The 21814-nt window shown below is 56.4% G+C and overlaps 1 protein-coding gene across 2 annotated transcripts; it reads left to right on the top strand.

Annotated features, from left to right (window-relative positions):
* Window positions 1-162: 162 nt before the first annotated feature.
* Window positions 163-4897, top strand: LOC142980570 (apoptosis-inducing factor 1, mitochondrial-like). Of its 2 annotated transcripts, XM_076126022.1 has the most exons (8): window positions 163-431; window positions 678-733; window positions 1406-1435; window positions 1712-1864; window positions 2915-2978; window positions 3154-4337; window positions 4412-4687; window positions 4758-4897. In XM_076126022.1, exons 1-8 carry the CDS (start codon window positions 344-346, stop codon window positions 4827-4829), a joined length of 1923 nt encoding a protein of 640 aa, XP_075982137.1. In that variant the 5' UTR covers window positions 163-343; the 3' UTR covers window positions 4830-4897. The 2 variants fall into 2 exon arrangements, with proteins under 2 accessions (XP_075982137.1, XP_075982138.1); XM_076126023.1 differs by lacking the exon at window positions 1406-1435 and having other exon boundaries at window positions 164-431.
* Window positions 4898-21814: the final 16917 nt, after the last annotated feature.

The raw sequence follows: 21814 nt of genomic DNA, 5'->3' as shown, positions 1-21814 counted from the left end.
AAATAGGATACCTATAAAGATACCTAATACTATGAAGCATGTCTGATTATTTTTAACGAAAACGATTTAATATTAATATATTACCTTTTTAAAATTACAATATTTTTCTTGTCTTTGACCAGCTGAGCTAGCCACTCTTTTTTTTTGTTGCATTATGTACTAGTTAATGTCAAAAAGTAGCGACATAACCTCTCGACGTTTTACACTGAGGATTTCTATTTCACAATAATTATAAAACTTTAACAATATGCACAAAAATGAGTTGAAACATTGCAACTGAGTCAATTAATAACAAACCAAAAAAATTTTTTTTCAACATTGTTTATAGTGAGAAATACTAGTGATGCTCAGAGCCGTATCTACAATTTATATAGAGAGCCAGGCGCTCGAGTTACTCTCATCAGCGAGGAGAGATGTATTTAAGCTTTTTCGTAAGTATATCTAATATGAGTTTGTCTCATCCTACGCGAATCGATATAATGTTGATATGGGAATATAACCTCTTTATTTGTTTATAACTCACAAGTACCTGTAGTTTATATAGGCGTTTATATTCGGAACTATCAATGGTATATAAGTTATAGTAGTTGCGGCTTCAAGTTTGATTGTATTGTAAGTGCTGTAAGTAAAGGTTGGTGTGCTAATAGTTGTTGTAAACACTAATTGGTTGGTTACAGGCACCAGCTCACTGTCGACACAGGCGGCGGCCGCGCACGCCCCACACGCCACACAGGTAACATCTACCAACATCATTCACAAGTGCTACACTTCACAAGCACTCCCTTATCAGACACAATGATTCTCATATTTGGCGGTATCTTTCCACTCCCCCTATGCCCTCCATCTGTAGGGCATGCAACAAGATAGTTTTTAGTTACAATAAGTCCCTGCTGATCCTGGTCTACTAATTATTATTGTGTTGTTCATGTTTGTTTGTAAACTAATCAAGACAATATTACTTCACTGATCTTTAGCAATATTTTCTGGAATATATTATTGATTCGTTTTGATATAACTTTATAATAATCTATTTATTTTTAGCACTTGAAGTATCAAGTATTTTGGAAATTGTAAATTATTTAATATAGTAGCTAAACAAACTTTTTCCACAATAACATGACATTCAGTCAAGAGGGACATGCCTGTAGAGATTGATACAGTATTGTACATGCATGATTGTGTACTTAGTTGAAAGTGTTGCCCCCTCTGTAGATCCTACTAGTAATACACTTCAAATGAAACATATCCTCTTGTTATACATACATGTACATGCTTAGTTTTGTGAATATAATTGATGTTGATGATCTTGTCATGATTGTGCAAGATGTGTGTAAAATTTTAAAGTAATTATGAAGAACACTGTTACAAGGTATTTTATTTAATATTGTACCCTGTTATTTTCAAGCATGCAAGGAAAATTAAAAGCTACAGAACGGTGGGTACTTTGAAATTTTATTTAATTATTATATTTGTAATGTACATCCATAAAATAGGAACCACAACAGCGGGAGGTAATATACATAATGTAACTTACATGGTCCTCGAGTTTCAAGCAATCTTTTGTCTAGAGGATACAGTGTATTCCCCAGTCAGGAACCTGTCTGTAAGTTCAGGACCATGTTATAACATGTTGCATATTATGTTGCAACACATCATTATCTTATTGACATATGATATAGAGTGTAAGACTGTGATAACTTGTGTCCTCCAGACTGTGCTGACGTCGCCGAGAGCCAGCCATGCGGCGGCGCCCCCTCCCCCGCCCCCGCCGCGCGGCGAGGCGGACCCCCCCGCGCCGCCGCCGCCGCGCCGCGCCTGGCACGTGGCCGCCACCGCGCTCGCCATCACCGCCTCTCTGGGCGGGGTGAGTCTCTTACCGCCTTATCTATACTTTAATATAATAAAGCTGAAGAGTTTGTTTGTTTGTTTGTTTGAACGCGCTAATCTCAGGAACTACTGGTCCGATTTGAAAAATTCTTTCAGTGTTAGATAGCCCATTTATCGAGGAAGGCTATAGGCTATATAACATCACGCTACGGTCATTAGGAGCGGAGTACCAACGAAAAATGTTACAAAAACGGGGAAAATTTTGACCCATTCTCTTAGGTGACGCAAGCGAAGTTGAGCGGGTCAGCTAGTACCTACATAATCGTCAAGTAAACTCATACGACATCCAGATGACCAGATTTCTTAGTACCTATTTCCAAATTTAAAAGTGAAATCCAATAACAATACAAACAATCGGAGGTAAAACAATCGAATTGATAACGACCTTTTTATGTCGTTTAATTTACAATGTACCTCCACTCCAAGAGATATATTATGTGTAGAGAACAAAATAAGGAGAACGTCTCGACACTCTCTCCCAATTGGAATGAACTCTTAGAATTAATTTGGATTTTTACATTTTGTTTGTTAAGTTGGGCTTGCTCTTTTTCAGTGTCAATACATTTTTTTCAATCTTATATTGATGATTTACTGTGTGCAGTTAAAAATAGACAAAACAATGAATTATGTCACTTAATTTATACACAGACACAGTAAATCGTAAGTATGTATAATAGTATCATCGTGAAGTTCCGTTCAATTAGTAGTTTAAATTTATTGTAACTATAATTTTTATTTTGTTTGGAGTATTGGTTTGGATGCTACACAAGACAAATGCTATAATTAATATATTAGTTACACTCCTATAATTAATATATAGTAATGTTATAGGGCCTAAGTGACTTCTCAAGAATCTGCAGTATCAATTGACTCAAGAACGATAGACGCAGGAATCTTCTATGCTTTTTTTTGTTTTAACAATTGTGTCTACGTGAATTTCTAAAATTCATCTGGTACAATGAAGTATTCTGAACTAATGTCACGTATATAAAAGTATAGGGCAATAACTTGTTCTGTTCGTTCGCAGGTCTACTACTACCGCAAGCTGAGTGACGACTCTCCCGTGCCGCTCGACGAGCGTCCCTCGCCGGGTGAGCATCATATACATATTAATATGCTAACCGTTCACTCGTAACTAATCGAACCGAATCATTTAAACACGGTACACAACAAGGCAGGGCCAGTCGGAGCGGCCGACAAGTAACTTTTGGTATAAACATTAAACGTCGCAAGTGGCGGTCACCAATATTGCGAGTACGTCGACAGGCGCGGAGGCCGAGCAGTCCCCGGAGGCGGCGCCGGCGCCGGTGCCCAGCTCCGGCGACGCGTTCCCCAAGCACGTGCAGTACCTGCTGGTCGGCGCCGGCACGGCCTCCTTCGCCGCCATGCGCGCCATCCGCTCGGCGCGGCCCGACGCGCAGGTGCTCATGGTGGGCGACGAGCCCGAGCTGCCCTACATGCGCCCGCCGCTCAGCAAGGAGCTGTGGCGCGAGCCCGAGCTGGCGGCCGCGAGCGACCTCGACGCGCTCACCTTCCGCCAGTGGAACGGCCGCCGCCGCACCGTTACCTACGAGCCGGCCGCCTTCTACACGCCCGTCGAGCAGCTCGAGGCGCGGGGCGGCGGCGCCGCAGTGGCGCGCGGCTGGCGCGTGCTGCGCCTGGACGTGGCGCGGCGCGAGGCCGAGCTGGGCGCGCCGGGCCGGGAGCCCGTGCGCGTGGCCTACGACAAGTGCCTGCTGGCCACGGGCGCGCGGCCGCGCCGCACCGAGGCGCTGCGCGCGGCGGCCGAGGCGGGGCGCGCGCTCACGCTGCGCGGCGTGCGGGACGCGGCGCGCCTGGCGCGGGAGCTGCGGCGCGACGACGTGGCGCGCGTGGCCGTGCTCGGCGGCGGCTTCCTGGCGGCCGAGCTGAGCGCCGCGCTGGCCGAGCGCCTGCGCGCCGAGGGCCGCTCCGTGCTGCAGCTGTTCCGCGAGGAGGCGCCGCTGGCGGCCGTGCTGCCGCAGTACCTGGCGGAGGAGGCGGCGCGGCGCCTGCGCGAGGCGGGCGTGACGCTGGTGCCGAGCGCCGAGGTGCTGGCGGCCGAGCCGGCGGGCGCGGGCGTGCGCCTGCGCCTGGCGGGCGGCGCGGCGCTGGACGCGGACCTGGTGGTGGAGTGCGTGGGCGCGGCGCCCGACGAGGAGCTGGCGCGCGCGTCGCAGCTGGAGACGCACCCGGCGCTGGGCGGCGTGCTGGTCAACGCCGAGCTGCAGGCGCGCGCCGGCGTGTGGGCGGCGGGCGACGCGGCCTGCTTCTACGACGTGGTGCTGGGCCGGCGCCGCGTGGAGCACCACGACCACGCCGTGGTGTCGGGCCGCCTGGCCGGCGAGAACATGGCCGGGCTCGCGCCGCCCAAGCACTACACGCACCAGAGCATGTTCTGGAGCGACCTCGGCCCGCAGCTCGGCTACGAGGTACTCTCGCTTCGTTTCGAACGAACGCGCACGACGCGCAAGCGCATGTAAATGACCGTCCGTCTCGCCGGCAGGCTATAGGCATCATCGATTCGCGGCTGCCGACCGTCGGCGTGTTCTCCGCGGACGCGGTGACGAGCGGCGACAAGGCGCTGGCGGCCGGCGCTGACGCCGAGCCCGCCGCCGAGCCCGCCGACGCCGCCGCGGCCGGCGCCGAGCCCGCGCCCGCCGGCGACGGCTCGGGCCCGGAGCGGCGCTACGAGCGCGGCGTGGTGTTCTACCTGCGCGAGAAGCGCGTGGTGGGCGTGCTGCTGTGGAACTTGTTCAACCGCATGCACGTCGCCAGACAGGTGCGTCATTGAGCTTGTGGCCGCCGCGCGTTAGTGTTGTCAGAGCTGTAGTGTGTGTGTGTGTGTGCAGGTGCTGGCGCAGGGCGAGTTCGACGACCTGTTCGAGGTGGCCAAGCTGTTCTCGCTGCACGAGGAGGAGTGAGCGCCGCACGACGCATTTATCTGCTATAACCTTGTACATAACTAATATAACGAACGATCTAGGTATTACGCACCTTGTTTTATTTGCCCCTCGCTCCTCTCACTTCGTACTGAGCTGGATGACAGATACAGTATAATACTAGGTGACCCGTGCGGTTTCGCTCGCGTGAATGTCGTACTGTTGCATTCGTTCCAGCACACTAAGAGCTAGATTATACATATAATATACAGCTAGAGACTCTTGAAATAATATACCTTGAATCAGTATTAAAACACTCCAAAGCTTTGCTGTATGCTGACGACCTCAAATTAATATACGGCGTAGAAACAAATGCAGATACGCATACACTGCAAGAAGACCTCAATTATGTGTATCGATGGAGCATTGATAACAAACTACTCTTTAACACCTCAAAATGCTGTGTCATGTCTTTTACTCGCTCACCAAACCCTCGTCATGCCATTTACCTTCTAGGTACGGAACCAATTAGTCGAGTTCTGTTCAATACTGCTAAACTAGCGCTATTGGAAAGAATATTCTTAAATGAAAATTTATTATATATTAATTAAATTATTCATTTAGAACAATTTATGAAAAAAGTAGACATTCTCTAATTTCTCGAAATATTGAATATTTCATGCTTCGTTGGATGACATTAAAAAAAAAGTAAGTACTACGCACAAACAGTAACTGCTCATGTGTACTTATAGAAAGAATAGATACTTGCATAATAGATATTATTGATTCTATGAAATCAAATTCTAATTCAATTTTTTTTTTTTTTTTTTTTTTTTTTTTTTTTTTCAAATGTGTATACAATAGGGGGAAAAAAAAAAAAAAAAACATGCATATGGATTCATCTCATGTCTCATCCACAATTATAATAATGTCCTTCTAGCCGATATACGGCTACAGCGGTCAGTTTCATTGAAACTAGCCATCTGTGCAGGACTCTGTTTATAGTGTCCAAGTGTGTGCACAATACACAGGTACAGCCTCTATTCCATCACTCTCATAGTCAGGTGGGACGGATAACCGACACGACCAGTGAGAGGTCTGGAAGAGAGGTAAGAACTTTTTGGCCCGACCCAGGATTCGAACCCGAGACCTCTCGCACGGCAGCCGCATATACTATCGACCCCGCCACAGAGGCAGTTAAATCACGAGGCATCCACAATTGGCAGCAGCTATGTATGTAGGTGTGTCACCTTCGTACGTAAAAGTACAATAAATTCATATATTATTATTCTTATTCTCACTGAACACGAATACAAATATTCAAAACATGGCATAAAATATCTGAACGCCGGATGAATGACGTGCCTGTGGGTAGAATAGTATTTCAGAAGCGCGCGCGTCGCTTGACTCGATTGAACCCCGTGACGCTGTGACATCATCTTTCTATGAGGACCATCTCCCTGAAATCTTATAACATCTCCCCGAAATGATATTATGACTCCCTGAAATTACATAATAACTTCCTGAAATCTTATAACATCTCCCTGAAATCTTATAACATCTCCCTGAAATTATATTATGACTACCTGAAATTGCATATCTTTCTGAAATCTTCCTGAAAAGATATTATTACCCCCTGAAATCTTATAATAACTCCCTGAAATCTTATAATGTCTTCCTGAAAAGATATTAGGACTCCCTAAAATCCTATAATATCTCCCTGAAAAGATATTATGACTCCCTGAAATCTTATAATATCTCCCTGAAAAGATATTATGACTCCCTGAAATCTTATAATATCTCCATGAAAAGATATTAGGACTCCCTGAAATCTTATATCTCCCTGAAAAGATATTAGGACTCCCCGAAATCTTATAGTATCTCCCTGAAATCTTATGTCTCCCTGAAATTATATTATGACTCCCTGAAATCTTATAACGTCTCCCTAAAATGTTATTTTGACTCCTCGAAATTATTAAATAACTTCATGATATCGTAAATCTTACTACACTTTACAAATGAAATGATCGAAATGAATCCCGATCCCGATCCCGATCCCGATCCCGATCCCGATCCCGATCCCGATCCCGATCCCGATCCCGATCCCGATCCCGATCCCGATCCCGATCCCGATCCCGATCCCGATCCCGATCCCGATCCCGATCCCGATCCCGATCCCGATCCCGATCCCGATCCCGATCCCGATCCCGATCCCGATCCCGATCCCGATCCCGATCCCGATCCCGATCCCGATCCCGATCCCGATCCCGATCCCGATCCCGATCCCGATCCCGATCCCGATCGCAATCCCAACCAAATATCGAATATGAAGAACCATAATCGATTCATGCAAAGATCGAAAGTTCGATTAAATTCATGTCAATTCTTGTAACCTGAGTGTGATTTCGACGGCAACAAGGTGTGACAAGCGACCTGTATAAGGGATGGTTAGGTTAGGTTTTTTTTTTTTTTTTTTTTTTTTTTTTTTTTTTTTTTTTTTTTTTTTTTTGGGAAATAAATGAAACACCATGGACGCGTGGTCCATGCCTTTTTTTGATTTATTTTGTTTAAGAGATTGAAATATTTGTAGTGTTTATCCTCTACTGACAGTGCTGGTGGACTGCACTTTGTAGTGATTTTGGGGGTTCTTGGTTCCCCCTTAATTTATTGATTTATTTGTTGATGTGGTCCAATTTTGTTGATTAACTGGGAGATGATATTATTATCCCTGTTTAAGATGGCCATTTTGGTGTTGTACTCAGTAATCTCGGTAGGAGTCTGCCGGATGGCTTTCTTCATGAGAGTACTGAGTGCGTCGTCTGCCCCGTCGGTGTAGTAGACGAGGGATTTGGTGTGTCTTGAGAGTGCCACCACTGCATGTGGGACACTCTGGTAGATTTTAATGTCTCTTGTAGACATCCTCACCATGATGACGGATGGCTGCTGTAGTCCTTGAGCCTCATGGACAGTTAGGACTTTTGATCCCTCACCCTTACCATATCCCTGGTGTTTTAGGGTTTCCTTCTCTACCTGAGTGTTTGTTAGGTAGAGAGTATTTGGTTGGTCTTTGGGGATCTCGGCTCCTCTGAAGCTGGAGATGTGTAAGGACTTTATGACCTTACTTGAGGAGTACACACCTGTGTAGATTTCCTGCATGGCGTATGCCACGTCTACAGGACACCTGTGTGTGCACAGCAGCTCCTTTGTGATAGGTGTTAGATGATATGGTCTGTAATAATGTAGTTTGAAGAGGTTGTCACGGTCGATGTAGGGAAGTTGGTTGATGTCCCCGATGAGTAGTAATTGGGTGGCTTTGAGTTGGCGCACGACCATGATGATTGAGCCGAAGTGGTTCATTAGAGCCTCATCAACTATGATGCGGCTGCAACTGCTCCGGTCCTGGTCCTTTACTCCATTCGCGAGAATGGAGGCCATTGTGCGGATCCTCTCCGCTGCCTCTGCTCCTTGCCGTTGACTAATCCTCTCCCTCAACTCATTTTTTGACTCTGTTGTTGTGGTGGTGATGATGTCTGTTTGATGGTTGAAATTGTTGATGATCCAGGTGGTTTTACCGCACCCTGGAACTCCGTTGACCCAAGTGATGGTTGGTAGTTCCCAGTTGTTGTATGGATCCTCCAGGTTAGGTTAGGTTAGGTTAGGTTAGGTTAGGTTAGGTTCCCCCCCCCTCCCCCCCCCCCCCGAGGGATCTCCACCTTGCAGTGGTGGGGGGGCTCAGTAGCCGCAACCGAGTGGTTGTGGGACACTCGTTTGCGGTGAAGCTAAGAGAGATCCAGTGGAGAGGCCGCTTCCCTGTCTGGGCGGTACCGTCTTACCCCGGGGGACCAAAAGCGGCCGGCCGGCTGGGCTGAGAGGAGCAGTCTGGCCGGTTTTGGAGAGGCTGGTCGCGGAGGAAGGGATGTACCCTATCTCCGCGACTGGGCGGGGCCGCACCGCGAGATGCGGCAACGGTGGGGCTGCCGTGGGGAGCCGGGGGTCGGGCGGTCGGACCCGGCTCTTAACCCATGGCGGCTGGTGGTGGGGCCGCTGGGCAGCTGGAGTAGTAGCGGGCGGACTGCCGCTCTTGGGTTCGGTGGCTAGGGTCACGGGGCAGCTGGAGTCGGAGCGTGGGACACTCCGCTCTTGGGTCAGTGGCCTAGGCTGCTGGGCAGCTGGAGTGGGCGGACCGCTGCTCTTGGGCTTGGCGGCCGGAGAGGAGGTGGCGGCGGCCTACACATCTTCCGCCGCCGGCGGCCGGGACATGCTGCGCATCTGCGCGTGGCCTGTCCCGGCTTCCGAAGGCCCCCGGCTGGCGAACTCGGGGGAGTTTGCTGGCCATTGCACAAGGGGGCATAGTGGGGGGACGGTACCCGTGTGTTGGGGTGTCGTCCCACACTGTGGAGGAGTCCACGTGTGGACGGCCGCGTCGGGGTCGCGGATGTGTGCTTAAAGCGTTCCCGTGGCCTCGGCACTATGCGGCGAGGAGGAGGCAACACCTCGGTGGTTTAGTGGGTAGGCCTAGCCCTTCTGGTTCGGAGAGCCCCACATACCCCAGCGCTCCCCCGGGCGCTGGGGATGCAATTTCATGCATTAACCGAGTTAACAAAAAAGGTTAGGTTCCCCCTCGTGGGTCTGCACCTTGTCGTGGTGAGGGGGCTCAGTAGCATTAGCGAAGCCAAGACAGACCCGAAGGGACCGTTTCGTTCTGAGGCCTTCAGGCTCAGAACCAGGTCCCTTCACACCGTGTGGTGGTGCGCGAGCGCCACTGCACGAGAGAGGAAGGAAAACCTCTATAAAAAACCATGGGGGGGCGGACTTTCATGTCCTGCCCGGGGTGGGGGTGTCCGCTGAGTACCGTTCTCGGCGGACCCAAACCGCAAGCCTGGCTCAACTTTTGGGTCAGGATCGGGGGCTGCTTGTCGGAGGTCGGGGAGACAGCGGTCGCGAGGAAGAAAACCTCTATAAAAAATCACTGTGCGTGTCCCTCTGCTTGCAGAGGGCACAGGAGTGGGACGGGTGATCCGTCGTGGGAGGGCGGGCTCTCCCGGTTTCGGTATCGTCTCCGGGAGGGCAGGCTTCGGTCACCGCCCTCAAACTCGTTATCCCAGCGGAGGTGTCGTGGTCACGTCTCGCGGCCACTGCTGGGACCGAGGGCCTTGCCTTAATTGGCTGGGCCAAGAGGACTTAACCTCAATAAAAAATTTAGCTTGTAAGATCCGGTGATACCTGCCCGACCTCACCGTGTAATAGGGTTACCCAGGTACAGGGGGCTCTGCCTGGGTGGACGGTTTATTTCCCCCATACTCGTGGGACTTTAATGGAATACCTTAATCTCAAAAACAAAAACGAAGATAGTGGGAGGGGCGAGAAGCCCAATAGCGAGGAGGAGATCGGGGGCAAAAAGCCCGGCAGTGCAGACTGTGCTGCAGTTGAGGGGCGGCGCACGCCCAGTATTGCGCGCCCCTCGTCGATTGGAGGAGGGGGTTCTAGGCCCTTGTCCCCCGTAGTGGTGCTGGAGCGGCTCCCAATCCACCTCGGGAGCCCCAGCGTACGGTCTCGTATCGCTCAGGAGTCCAGTGTCGACTCCGACACTGGCTCCGATATGAGCATACAATCCGATGGGCATCATGCGTCGGAGAGCGGACGCCTTTGGCGTAAGCGACGACCGCGCCCCGAGTCCGAGGAGTCGGACGGGGCGCGCAAGAAAAAGAAGGCGCCGACAAAGAGAGCGCCAGAGTCTGACCCGGAGGAGAAGTCTGCCAAGCAATTGGCAGATACAATCCAGAATAACCTGGAGGCAGTTATCGAGGTCGCCGACAAGTCCGGGAACCTTAAGGGGACTTTTATTAAGTCCCTAAAAGACGCCGCGCGGAACATCAGGTTGGCGGCGTCTGAGTTAAGTCGGCGGTCCGCGACCAACGAAAACGTTGCGCTTCAGGCTCAAAACAGCCGGCTAAAGGCGGAGGTCGATCACCTGAATAAGGAGATGGCGGCGCTGAAATCCGTGGTGGAGAACATTCACACCACCACCACCGGCGCCCAGCCCGTAACAACTGGGCAGGCATCTCCGAGCGTAGAGCGCGCCATCGCCGACCTCCGCCTCATGGTGGACGCCCGCTTTGGGGCCATAGAGGCCCGGCTTCCGCCGGAGCCCCGCATCCGTCCGCCCCTAGCGGCGGACAAAAAAGCGGCAGGGGCACCTCCTGTGCCCGCCACTAGAGCGACGAAGACGGCGGCACCAACACCCGCCGCCAGATAGGGCAAGGCGACAGCGCCACCAGCGCCACCAGCGCTGGCAGCAGAACCCGTCACCGCGCCAAATCCACCGGCTCCCTCGACAAAGAAAGGAAAGGGAGGAAAAAAGGGCAAGCCGTCGTACAGCGCAGTGGCGGCCATGCCCGCCAAAGAGGCTCCCGCAATCCCGGCGACTGCCAACGAGTGGCAGCTCGTCGGGAAGAATGGAAAGGCGGCAAAGGCGCCTAAGGAAAAGGCGCCTAAGAACGCCAAGAAGAAGGCGTCCAAAAAGAAGGCGGCGAAGCTCCGGACTCCAAAATCGGCTGCAGTCGTCATAACACTGCAGCCGGAGGCAGCGAAGAACGGCGCAACGTACAGAGACGTCATTGGGGACGCAAAGTCCAAAATTAACCTGGCCGACCTAGGCATAGGCCCCAATGACGTCCGTTTTAAGGTCGCTGCCACGGGGGCTCGCATGTTTGAGCTCCCAGGAGCGTCCGGAGCCGAGAAGGCGGACGCCTTCGCGCTAAAATTGCGCGAGGTCCTCGGGGAGGACATCGTCCGCGTGTCCAGGCCCACCAAAACCGCCGAACTACGGATAACGGGCCTGGACGACTCTGCCTCTCCGGAGGAAGTAAGAGCCGCCCTCTCTAGGGCCGGCGAATGCCCAGCGGACTCCGTCCGGCTGGGTCAGATCCGCCTCGGCCCTCACGGCGGCGGATCTATTTGGGCCTGCTGCCCAGTCGCGGTGGCCAAGAAGATCGTAGATGGCCGCCGCCTATTGATCGGTTGGGTGTCGGCGCGGGTGGAGCTTCTCCCACCGCGCGAGCGTCGCTGTTATCGGTGCCTCGAGGGAGGCCATGTCTGTGCGCGGTGCACCTCCACAGTCGACCGAAGCGGCACGTGCTTCCGGTGCGGCAAGCCGGGCCACATTGCCCGGTCGTGCTCGGAAGCACCGAACTGTGCCGTTTGCGCCGCGGCAGGCAAGCCGGCGGCGCACGTGGTGGGGAGCAAAGCCTGCGCCCCACCAAAGGTTACGAAGAAGAACAGTTTGGGGGAAAACCCCAAAAAAGATAAGAAAAAGAAGAAGAAGAAGTCTGCGAAGAAGGCCAAGGCCGCTTCGCAGGCATCAGACCGGCCCGCGGCCTCCAATGCCGCCGAAGTGCCGGCAGACGTGGTGGAGATGGAGACCCAACATTAATGGCTCTCCATCTCCTCCAAACAAACTTGAACCACTGTGCCAGGGCCCAGGATCTTCTTTCCCAAAGCCTGGCACAGTGGTCAATAAAGTTGGCAGTAGCGGCAGAGCCGTATTTTGTACCGCCCAGGGATGACTGGGCGGGCGATCTAGACGGCTCAGTAGCCGTAGTCTCCCCGGCCGCCGTCGGAGTTCCGCCCCTCGTACCCACAGCGAGGGGCCATGGTTATGTGGCGGTCACATGGGGAGACATAGTCGTCGTCGGCATATATTTCTCGCCAAACCGGAGCCTGGCCGAATTCGAGGCGTTTCTCGCGCGGATCGGCACCGTGGTCGGCCGTGATAGGTCTCGCCCCGCCTTGGTCCTGGGGGACTTCAACGCCAAATCCACGGCTTGGGGTTCCCCCTCTACGGACGCGCGGGGCGAGGAAGTCGAAGATTGGTTGGCGGCCACGGGCCTTGTTGTCTTGAACCGGGGTGCCGTGGACACGTGCGTGCGCCAGCGGGGTGGGTCCATAGTGGACCTCACATTTGCCACCCCCGCACTTGCGCCCCGTGTCCAGTCCTGGAGAGTCCTCGAGGGGGTTGAGACCTTATCTGACCACAGATACATACGGTTCAGCATCTCCCCGGTTACCTCGAGGGCCTTGCCTAGCCAGGATGCCCCGGTCGAAGTCGGACCGCGCTGGTCCCTGAAACGCCTCGACAAGGAGGCGCTAGTCGAAGCCTCCATCGTCGACGCCTGGATTTCGCAGGCGTCGGGAGAACAGCCCGTCGACGTGGAGGCGGAAGCGGACAGGCTCCGGGCAGACATGACCCGCGTCTGCGATATTGCGATGCCCCGCGTCCGGTTCTGTCCCGGACGGCGGAGGGTATATTGGTGGTCGGCGGAAATCGCGCAGTTGCGCAACAATTGTATTGCGGCACGCCGCCGCTACCAACGCCTCCGCAGGAGGCGTCGCCGACCCCCAGACGCGGAGTCACAAGAGGCGGAGCTGTACGAGAGGTACAGAGCGGCGAAGAAGGCCCTGTCCACAGAAATCTGCAGGGCCAAAACCGCCGCCTGGGGCACACTTTTGGAGACGTTGGACGCAGATCCATGGGGGCGCCCGTATCGCTGGGTTAGGGGCAAGCTTCGCCCCTGGGCCCCCCCACTAACGCAAAGTCTCCAGCCCCAGGTGGTCGCGAACGTGGTGTCCGCTCTGTTTCCTCTCAGGGCGGCACACATCCCGCCGCCCATGGCTCCGCCGGGCGAGACGCCGACGACGACGACGGCAGAGGAGGAGGAGGAAATCCCCCCGGTGACCCGGGTAGACCTGAGGGTGGCGGTGCAACGCCTCGCGGCTAAGAACACCGCCCCAGGGCCCGACGGCATTCCAGGCCGAGCGTGGGTCCTGGCTCGAGAGGCCCTCGAGCCCCGACTACTGGGGCTCTACAACGCGTGCATCGAGAGGGGCGAGTTCCCGGCATCGTGGAAGACCGGGAAGCTCGTCCTGTTGAAGAAGGAGGGGCGCCCCGCGGACTCGCCGTCCGCGTACCGGCCCATCGTGTTGCTGGACGAGGTGGGCAAGCTCTTCGAGCGCATTCTTGCGGACCGCCTCGTCGCACACCTAAGTTGTGTTGGGCCGGACCTAGCGGACCAACAATTTGGGTTCCGCAAAGGGCGCTCCACGATTGATGCGATCGCACGCGTCAGGGCCCTGGCGGAGGACGCAGTAGCCCAGGGAGAGGTCGTCTTGGCGGTGTCACTCGACATCGCCAACGCCTTCAACACCCTCCCCTGGAGTAGCATACAGGTGGCACTCGAATATCACCGAGTGCCACTCTACCTCCGCCGCATTGTCGGGGCTTACTTAGAAGGAAGAACGATTGTCTACCCGGGTCAAAATAGTTGGTCGCGAAGCGTAGTCTCGTGTGGGGTTCCACAGGGGTCGGTTCTAGGCCCTCTCCTGTGGAACGTAGGCTACGACTTCGTTCTGCGCGGTGCGCTCCCGCCGGGCGTCGGCATATTCTGCTATGCCGACGACACGTTGGTAACAGCCCGGGGGAAGACGCACCGCGACGCAGAGGTGCTGGCCACAGCTGGGGTCGCACAAGTAGTCGCTCGCATCCGGCGGCTGGGTCTGGAGGTGGCATTAGAAAAGTCTGAGGCCCTATTTTTTCATGGGCCCCGACGCCGCCCTCCACCCGGATCCAGCATAATAGTAGGCGGAGTCACCATCGGCATTGCTTCGTCGATGAAGTACCTTGGATTGACTCTCGACGGCCGATGGGACTTCACAGCCCATTTCAGTCGGCTGGCCCCCAAACTCGTAGGTGCAGCGGGCGCACTATCTCGCCTGCTGCCGAACCTCGGGGGGCCAAACAACACCTGCCGACGGCTGTACGCCGGGATCGTGCGGTCAATGGCCCTATACGGCTCACCTATTTGGGCCAATGCCCTGTCGGCCAAGAACATCGCCGCGCTGCGACGTCCGCAGCGCGTGATGGCCGTCAGGGCCGTGAGAGGCTACCGCACGATCTCCTTCGAAGTGGCGTGCCTACTGGCCGGAACGCCGCCGTGGGACTTGGACGCGAAGGCCCTCGCGTCACTCTATACATGGCGCGAGGAGGCCCGAGGCGGAGGCTCACTGCCAGCGCCTCAAGAAATCGAGGCGCGGAGAGCAGAGCTCCGCCAAGATGTCCTGGCGGCGTGGAAGCGGCGACTAGAAGACCCCAGCGCCGGCCTCGTCACTATCGAGGCCGTGCGGCCGGCGGTCACGGAGTGGCTGGAGAGAGGGCACGGCGCGCTCACATATCGGCTGACACAGGTCTTGACCGGACATGGTTGTTTCGGCAAGTACCTGTGTCGTATAGGCCGTGAGCAGACGCCCAGGTGCCATCATTGTGATGACTGCCCCGATACGGCGCTGCATACGCTGGCACACTGCCAGGCGTGGTCGTCGCAGCGCCGTCAATTGACCGGGGTGGTCGGGAGCGACCTCTCGCTCTCGGCTGTGGTTCTGTCCATGGTCGGGAGCGAGGCAGCGTGGTCGGCCGTCGCCTCATTCTGTGAAGAGGTCATTTCCCTCAAAGAGGCGGCGGAACGGGAGCGGGAAATCAACGCTCCCCTCCCTTCCCGCGCAAGACGCACTGGGCGTCGTAGGCGCCGGGACGATCTCCGGCCCCCGTGACGCGGACCTGTGGGCGGCGGAGGCGGAACGCTCCGTCGCCTGGACAGGGAACAGGTCCGAGAGGTGGGGAGTGCGCTGTGTGTTCCTGGCGCACCCCCGTGAAGTGGAGAGTTAGGGGGGGGCAACCATCATGCCCGCCCCCGCTCGAAGTAGGGCCCGTATCCAAAGCGGGCCGTCACCGGCTGGGACGCGGAGTATCCGATTGGAGGTACCGCGTCCTGGCCACGTTATGGTGACTGTAGAAGGAACACCGTCAGGTTTTTAGTCGGTATGCCCATGTTAGCCGGAACGCCTTGCCGGCGGGAGAGCCCGACAGACCCCCGCTTTCCTCCCTGGGGCGGGACATGCAGTAATGCATTTTCCTGACGAAAAAAAAAAAAAAAAAAAAAAAAAAAAAAAAAAAAAAAAAAGGTTAGGTTAGGTTGAGAGGCCGTCCCCCTCGTGGGTCTGCACCTTGTCGTGGTGAGGGGGCTCAGTAGCATTAGCGAAGCCAAGACAGACCCGAAGGGACCGTTTCGTTCTGAGGCCTTCAGGCTCAGAACCAGGTCCCTTCTCACCGTGCGGTGGTGCGCGAGCGCCACTGCACGAGAGAGGAAGGAAAACCTCTATAAAAAACCATGGGGGGGCGGACTTTCATGTCCTGCCCGGGGTGGGGGTGTCCGCTGAGTACTGTTCTCGGCGGACCCAAACCGCAAGCCTGGCTCAACTTTTGGGTCAGGATCGGGGGCTGCTTGTCGGAGGTCGGGGAGACAGCGGTCGCGAGGAAGAAAACCTCTATAAAAATCACTGTGCGTGTCCCTCTGCTTGCAGAGGGCACAGGTGTAGGAGGAGGGACGGGTGATCCGTCGGTGGGAGGGCGGGCTCTCCCGGTTTCGGTATCGTCTCCGGGAGGGCAGACTTCGGTCACCGCCTTCAAACTCGTTATCCCAGCGGAGGTGTCGTGGTCACGTCTCGCGGCCACTGCTGGGACCGAGGGCCTTGCCTTAATTGGCCGGGCCAAGAGGACTTAACCTCACTAAAAAAAGTTAGTTTGTAAGATCCGGTGAAACCTGCCCGACCTCACCGTGTAATAGGGTTACCCAGGTACAGGGGGCTCTGCCTGGGTGGACGGTTTATTTCCCCCATACTCGTGGGACTCTTTATGGAACCTTTTAATAAACAAAACCAAATCGACGTAAACAGTGGGAGGGGCGAGAAGCCCAATAGTGAAGAGATCGGGGGCAAAAAGCCCGGCAGTGTAGACTGCGCAGTGGTGGAGGGTCGTCGCACGCCCAGTGTTGCGCGACCGTCGTTGATTGTCGGAGGAGGGGGTTCCAGGCCCCTTACTCCCGTTGTGGTGCTGGAGCGGCTCCCTATTGGAGAGCCGGATGAGTTTTTGTCTTCGGGCGACGGTGCACGCCGTAAAAGACACCGAACGCCCTCGGTTCTCGGGTCTGAAATTTCGGGCTCGGAAACCGAGACCGAGGACCGCACTGCTCCACGTGAGCCGGTGGCTAGGCGCGGAAGGACCACTTCGGGTGCTCCTTCTACCAGGAGTCGGTCGAGTTCGTCCCGTAAAACAATGGGACCCCCGGCGCCCATCTTTGACCCGGACGAGGGGCTTGAGCGCCCAACACTAGACGCGCCGCATCTGCTCGATGCCGAGCAACTAAGGGCGCAGGCCGGCGTGAGTGCAGCGGCCATATTCGAGGTTGTGCGCACTTCAAAGAACCTAAAGGGGGGCTATATGAGGACCCTCAATATGGCGGCGACGGGTCTACTTGACATTGTTGAGGCCCTGGCGGACAGAACGGTGTCGGACGAGGTGCGCCGCATTCAGGTGGAGTTCGCTCGCCTCCGCCGGGAGAATGAGGCGTTGAAAGCCGAGCGCAAATCCCTGCTGGTGGAGTTAGAACAGGCGAGCACTTCAACCGCCACGAGGGCAACTTGCCCACCGCCTACCCCAGCAGTCTCGAGTGCCATGCCTCAGATGGGGGAGCTGTTAGAAGAGTTTAGGCGCTCAATCATAGCCTCAGTGGGGACCATGATTAATGCCCGCTTCGAGGGCATCGAGGAGCGCCTCCTCCCGGAGACGAGAATACGCCCACCTCTAAGGGCGGACAGGGCCCCGGTGGTGCCAGTTGGCACCCCGGCGCCGGTGCCGGCGCCGGTCTCTGCTCCGGCACCTGTTGCAGCGGAGTCCACTCCCGCTGCGAAAAAGTCGGGGAAAAAGACGGGGAAAAAGGGGAATAAAAAGGGAGTGAGCCATCCCCCGGTCCCCGAACTGCCGGCGGTTCCTCCGACTCCGGAGGCGATGGACACCACTCCTGTAGCGGGTCCCTCGAACCAAGCGACCACCTGGACGGAGGTGGTAAAGAAGGGAAAGGGGAAGGGGAAAAAGTCCCCCCCCTCCACGGCGGCACAAAAACCGGCCTCCCAGGCGGCTAAAAAGACCCAGCGGGCCAAGCCCAAGTTAACTGCCCCGAAGACGGCCGCGGTACTGGTCACCCTGAACACGGAGGCTGCCGCTAAGGGAGTGACGTACGCCCAGCTCATGGAGCGGGCAGAGGAGGCGGTGAACCCGGCGGACCTGGGCATAGAGTCCGTCCACTTTCGCCGATCCGCCACAGGGGCCCGGATCATAGAGATCCCAGGCTCCCAAAGCCAGGACAAGGCCAATGCCCTGGCCGATAAATTGAAGGCCGCCCTCGACGGGGTTGCCGAGGTAGCGGTCCCCGTCAAATGCGCCGATCTGCGGGTGCTGGGGCTTGGGGATACGGCCACTGTTGAAAAAGTGGCCGTTGCTGTGTCTCGTGCCGGGGGGTGTCTAGTGGACCAAGTCAAGGTCCACCCTATCACCGCGGGCCCCGATGGAATGGGCTCGTGCATAGTCGAGTGTCCGGTGGCGGCCACCAAGACTATTGCAAAGGCGGGCAAATTATTGATCGGATGGACCTCCGCAACGGTCCGACTACTAGAGCAGCGGCCTCTCCGCTGCTACAGATGTTTGGGCGTTGGCCATACAAGGCCGACATGTCCCTCTCCCGTCGACCGCAGCAAAATGTGCTTCCGGTGCGGCGAGGAGGACCATAAAACTGCGGCCTGCAAATCCGCAACTATGCGGTGCAGCGTCTGCGCTGCGGCCGGAAAGCCGGCCGGACATTTAATGGGGGGGAGGCTTTGTGCTCCCCCCACGGTAAAAGGAAGGTCGGGCGTGGGGGCGTGGAGAGCTCCCACCGCCCCGACTCGACCTGTGAGGGCAGACAGGGAGGCTAGCATGTCAGAATAATAATGGATTGTAGTCGACATGCTAGCTTCCTACAGGCGAATCTAAACCACTGTGCGAGGGCACAGGATCTTCTCCTTCAATCCCTCGCGCAGTGGCAGGTGCACGTTGCGGTGGCTTGCGAGCCGTATTTCGTCCCCCCCCATTCTAACTGGGCCGGGGACCTCGACGGTTCGGTGGCGGTGGTGGTCCGGATGGATGCTGGCCCGCCTCTTAATGTCGTCGAAAGGGGGCCAGGCTATGTCGTGGTCAGCTGGCGGGAGTACACTATTGTTGGGGTGTACTTCTCCCCCAACCGCTCCCTGGCGGAGTTCGAGACGTTCCTGGACTCTGTCAGGGCGGCAGTATCGCGCAGGTCGCCGGGGTCTATCTTAGTCCTCGGTGACTTCAACGCAAAGTCCCGGGCGTGGGGCTGCCCCGACACGGACGGGAGGGGGGAGGCGGTCCAGGTATGGGGACTCCTCTCCGGGCTGTCCCTGCTCAACTTGGGGACAGTCCACACCTGCGTGCGGCACAACGGGGGGTCTATCGTGGACCTCTCCTTTGCCACCCCTACAGTCGCGCGCAGGGTGATCGGATGGAGGGTGGAGGAGGAAGTCGAGACCCTATCTGACCACCTGTACGTCAGATTTGAGGTCTCCCCTCCCTCGGGAGGTGCAGCGAGTGGGCAGCGGCCCGTCAGCACCTTCCCCAGGTGGAACTTAGGCCGGCTCGACAAGGAGCTGGCGGAGGAGGCGGCCATCGTTCACCGATGGTTCGCCCCCAGGCCGGAGGAGCGAGCCGACACGGAGGTGTTGGCCGGCCGAATGCACACCATCCTCACCGAGGTGTGTGATGCGGCCATGCCGAGGGCGCGACGTCGACCAGCACGCAAGTCCGTCTACTGGTGGACTCCAGAAATTGCCGAGCTACGGATAGCGGCCAACAGAGCCCGAAGAGCACACGCCCGATGCCAGACGCGCAACCGACGAGCTCCGGACCGGGAGGGAGCCGAAGCCGAACTGGCGGAATTGCGGGAGCAGTACCGAGCTGCCAAGCGAGCATTACAACTGGCCATAAGTCAGGCCAAATCTGCCGCCTTCGAAGAGATCCTGGCGGACCTAGATAGGGACCCGTGGGGGCGCCCCTACCGGGCAGCCCGAAAGAAATTACGGAATCTCGGCGCCCCGTTAACGGAGACCCTACAGCCGGATCTTCTCGGCAGGGTGGTGGGCGAACTGTTCCCCGATTCGTCAGGACATACGCCCCCGGTGATGGCTCCTCCTACTCCGGAGCCCACAGAGGAAGAGGCTCCCCCCTCAATTTCAGAGGGAGAGATGGAGCTGGCCCTGGACCGACTTCGTGGCAGGAAAACGGCTCCGGGGCCTGACGGCGTTCCGGGACGAGTGCTGGCGGTGGCGTCAAAACATCTGGAAGAACAGCTTCGGGGACTCTTCAACGCATGCATCAGCAGAGGAGAGTTCCCGAAGCAGTGGAAGGTCGGGCGGTTGTGCTTGCTCCCAAAAGGGGGAGATCGGTCCCCTGATTCCCCCTCGGCATACAGGCCGATTGTTTTGCTGGACGAGACGGGCAAGTTGCTGGAGAAGATCATCGCATCTCGTCTCGTCCAGCACTTGGAAGTAGTGGGGCCTCAACTCTCGGAGGCCCAATATGGATTTAGGGCAGGGCGGTCCACCATAGACGCTCTGACCACCCTTAAAGAGTTGAGTAAAGGAGCGGTTGCGGCTGGAGACGTAGTCCTGGGGGTATCGCTGGATGTGGCGAATGCCTTCAACAGCATTCCGTTTGAGACTATCATGGAGGCACTCCGGTACCATGGGGTGCCCCCCTATCTCCGGAAGCTGTTGGGGGCGTACCTCCAGGACAGAGAAATTGTCTGGGAGGGCCGAGATGGCCGACTTTATGCGCGGAAAATGACGTGCGGTGTTCCACAGGGGTCGGTTTTGGGTCCGACCCTGTGGAACATCGGATACGACTGGCTCCTCCGCGGGCCAGTTCCCCCCGGCGCGGAAGTCATTGGGTATGCGGACGACACCTTCGTAGCAGCCCGGGGCGGGACCTATGAGGAGGCGGCGCGACTGGCCACAATCGCCGTGTCACTGGTGGTGGACCGGCTCGCGCTCTTGGGCCTGAGGGTCTCCTTGACGAAGACGGAGGCCCTCCTATTTCATGGACCGCGGAGAGGACCTCCCCCGGACGCGCGCATAGTCGTCCAGGGAGTGGAGGTGCCGGTGAGGGCCCAACTCAAGTATCTGGGCCTCACCTTGGACGGACGGTGGAACTTCGGGGCCCACTTTACACAAATGGCCCCGAAGCTAATTGCCGCAGCGGCCGCTCTAGGTCGGCTGCTACCAAACTTGGGGGGCCCAGGCTCGGCCTGCCGGCGCCTTTACACCGGAATCGTTCGGAGCATGGCGCTGTACGGTGCCCCCGTGTGGGCGGATGCTCTCACCGCTAAAAACTTAGTACTATTGAGGAGACCCCAGAGGGTGATAGCGGTGAGAGCGATCAGGGGGTACCGCACGATTTCATGGACGGCGGCTACCCTTTTGGCGGGCGACCCTCCCTGGGAGCTTCAGGCGGGGGTCTTGGCGCGGGTGTATGCCTGCAAAGTAGAGGCGCGAAATCGGGGCGAACGACCAGATTTCGAGGAAGTAAGGAGGATCAGGTCGGAGGCGCATGTAGACCTGATCGAGAGGTGGAGTGAGCAGTTGCGGTCCCCAGTCGCTGGCCGCGACACAGTAGAAGCGATACAGCCACACTTATCAAGATGGCTAGGTAGAAAGTGGGGGGCTCTGTCCTTCCGGCTGGTGCAGGTACTTACCGGACACGGTTGCTTCGGTAAGTACCTGCACCAGATTGCGGGCCGGGAACCAACTCCGGCCTGCCACGAGTGTGGTGCGCAGCAAGATACGGCGCACCACACTCTGGTTGAGTGCGCGGCCTGGGGGCCGCAGAGGCACGCCATGTCGGCGTTCGTGGAGGGGGACCTCTCGCTAACTAACGTGATCAGCTCGATGCTGAATAGCGAGGGGTCCTGGAGGGCGGTGGCCACCTTCTGCGAGTCAGTCATTTCGCAGAAGGAGGCCGCGGAGCGGGATCGTGAGGCGTCTTCCTCCGACCCGCGCCGCCAGCGGAGGCGGGGTGTAAGAAGAAGGAG

The sequence above is a fragment of the Anticarsia gemmatalis genome, chromosome 18 (assembly GCF_050436995.1).
Source record: "Anticarsia gemmatalis isolate Benzon Research Colony breed Stoneville strain chromosome 18, ilAntGemm2 primary, whole genome shotgun sequence".
Taxonomy (NCBI): domain Eukaryota; kingdom Metazoa; phylum Arthropoda; class Insecta; order Lepidoptera; family Erebidae; genus Anticarsia; species Anticarsia gemmatalis.
Note: the sequence above shows the minus strand (reverse complement) of the source record. Positions and strands in the feature narration are given on the sequence as shown.

Bases quoted from the DNA above. Each gene is read 5' to 3' on its own strand.
- LOC142980570 (XM_076126022.1), top strand. From the start codon at position 344: ATGCTCAGAGCCGTATCTACAATTTATATAGAGAGCCAGGCGCTCGAG. The intron at 734-1,405 runs GTAACATCTACC...GTTATTTTCAAG, and splicing joins ACGCCCCACACGCCACACAG to CATGCAAGGAAAATTAAAAG. The intron at 4,688-4,757 runs GTGCGTCATTGA...GTGTGTGTGCAG, and splicing joins GCATGCACGTCGCCAGACAG to GTGCTGGCGCAGGGCGAGTT.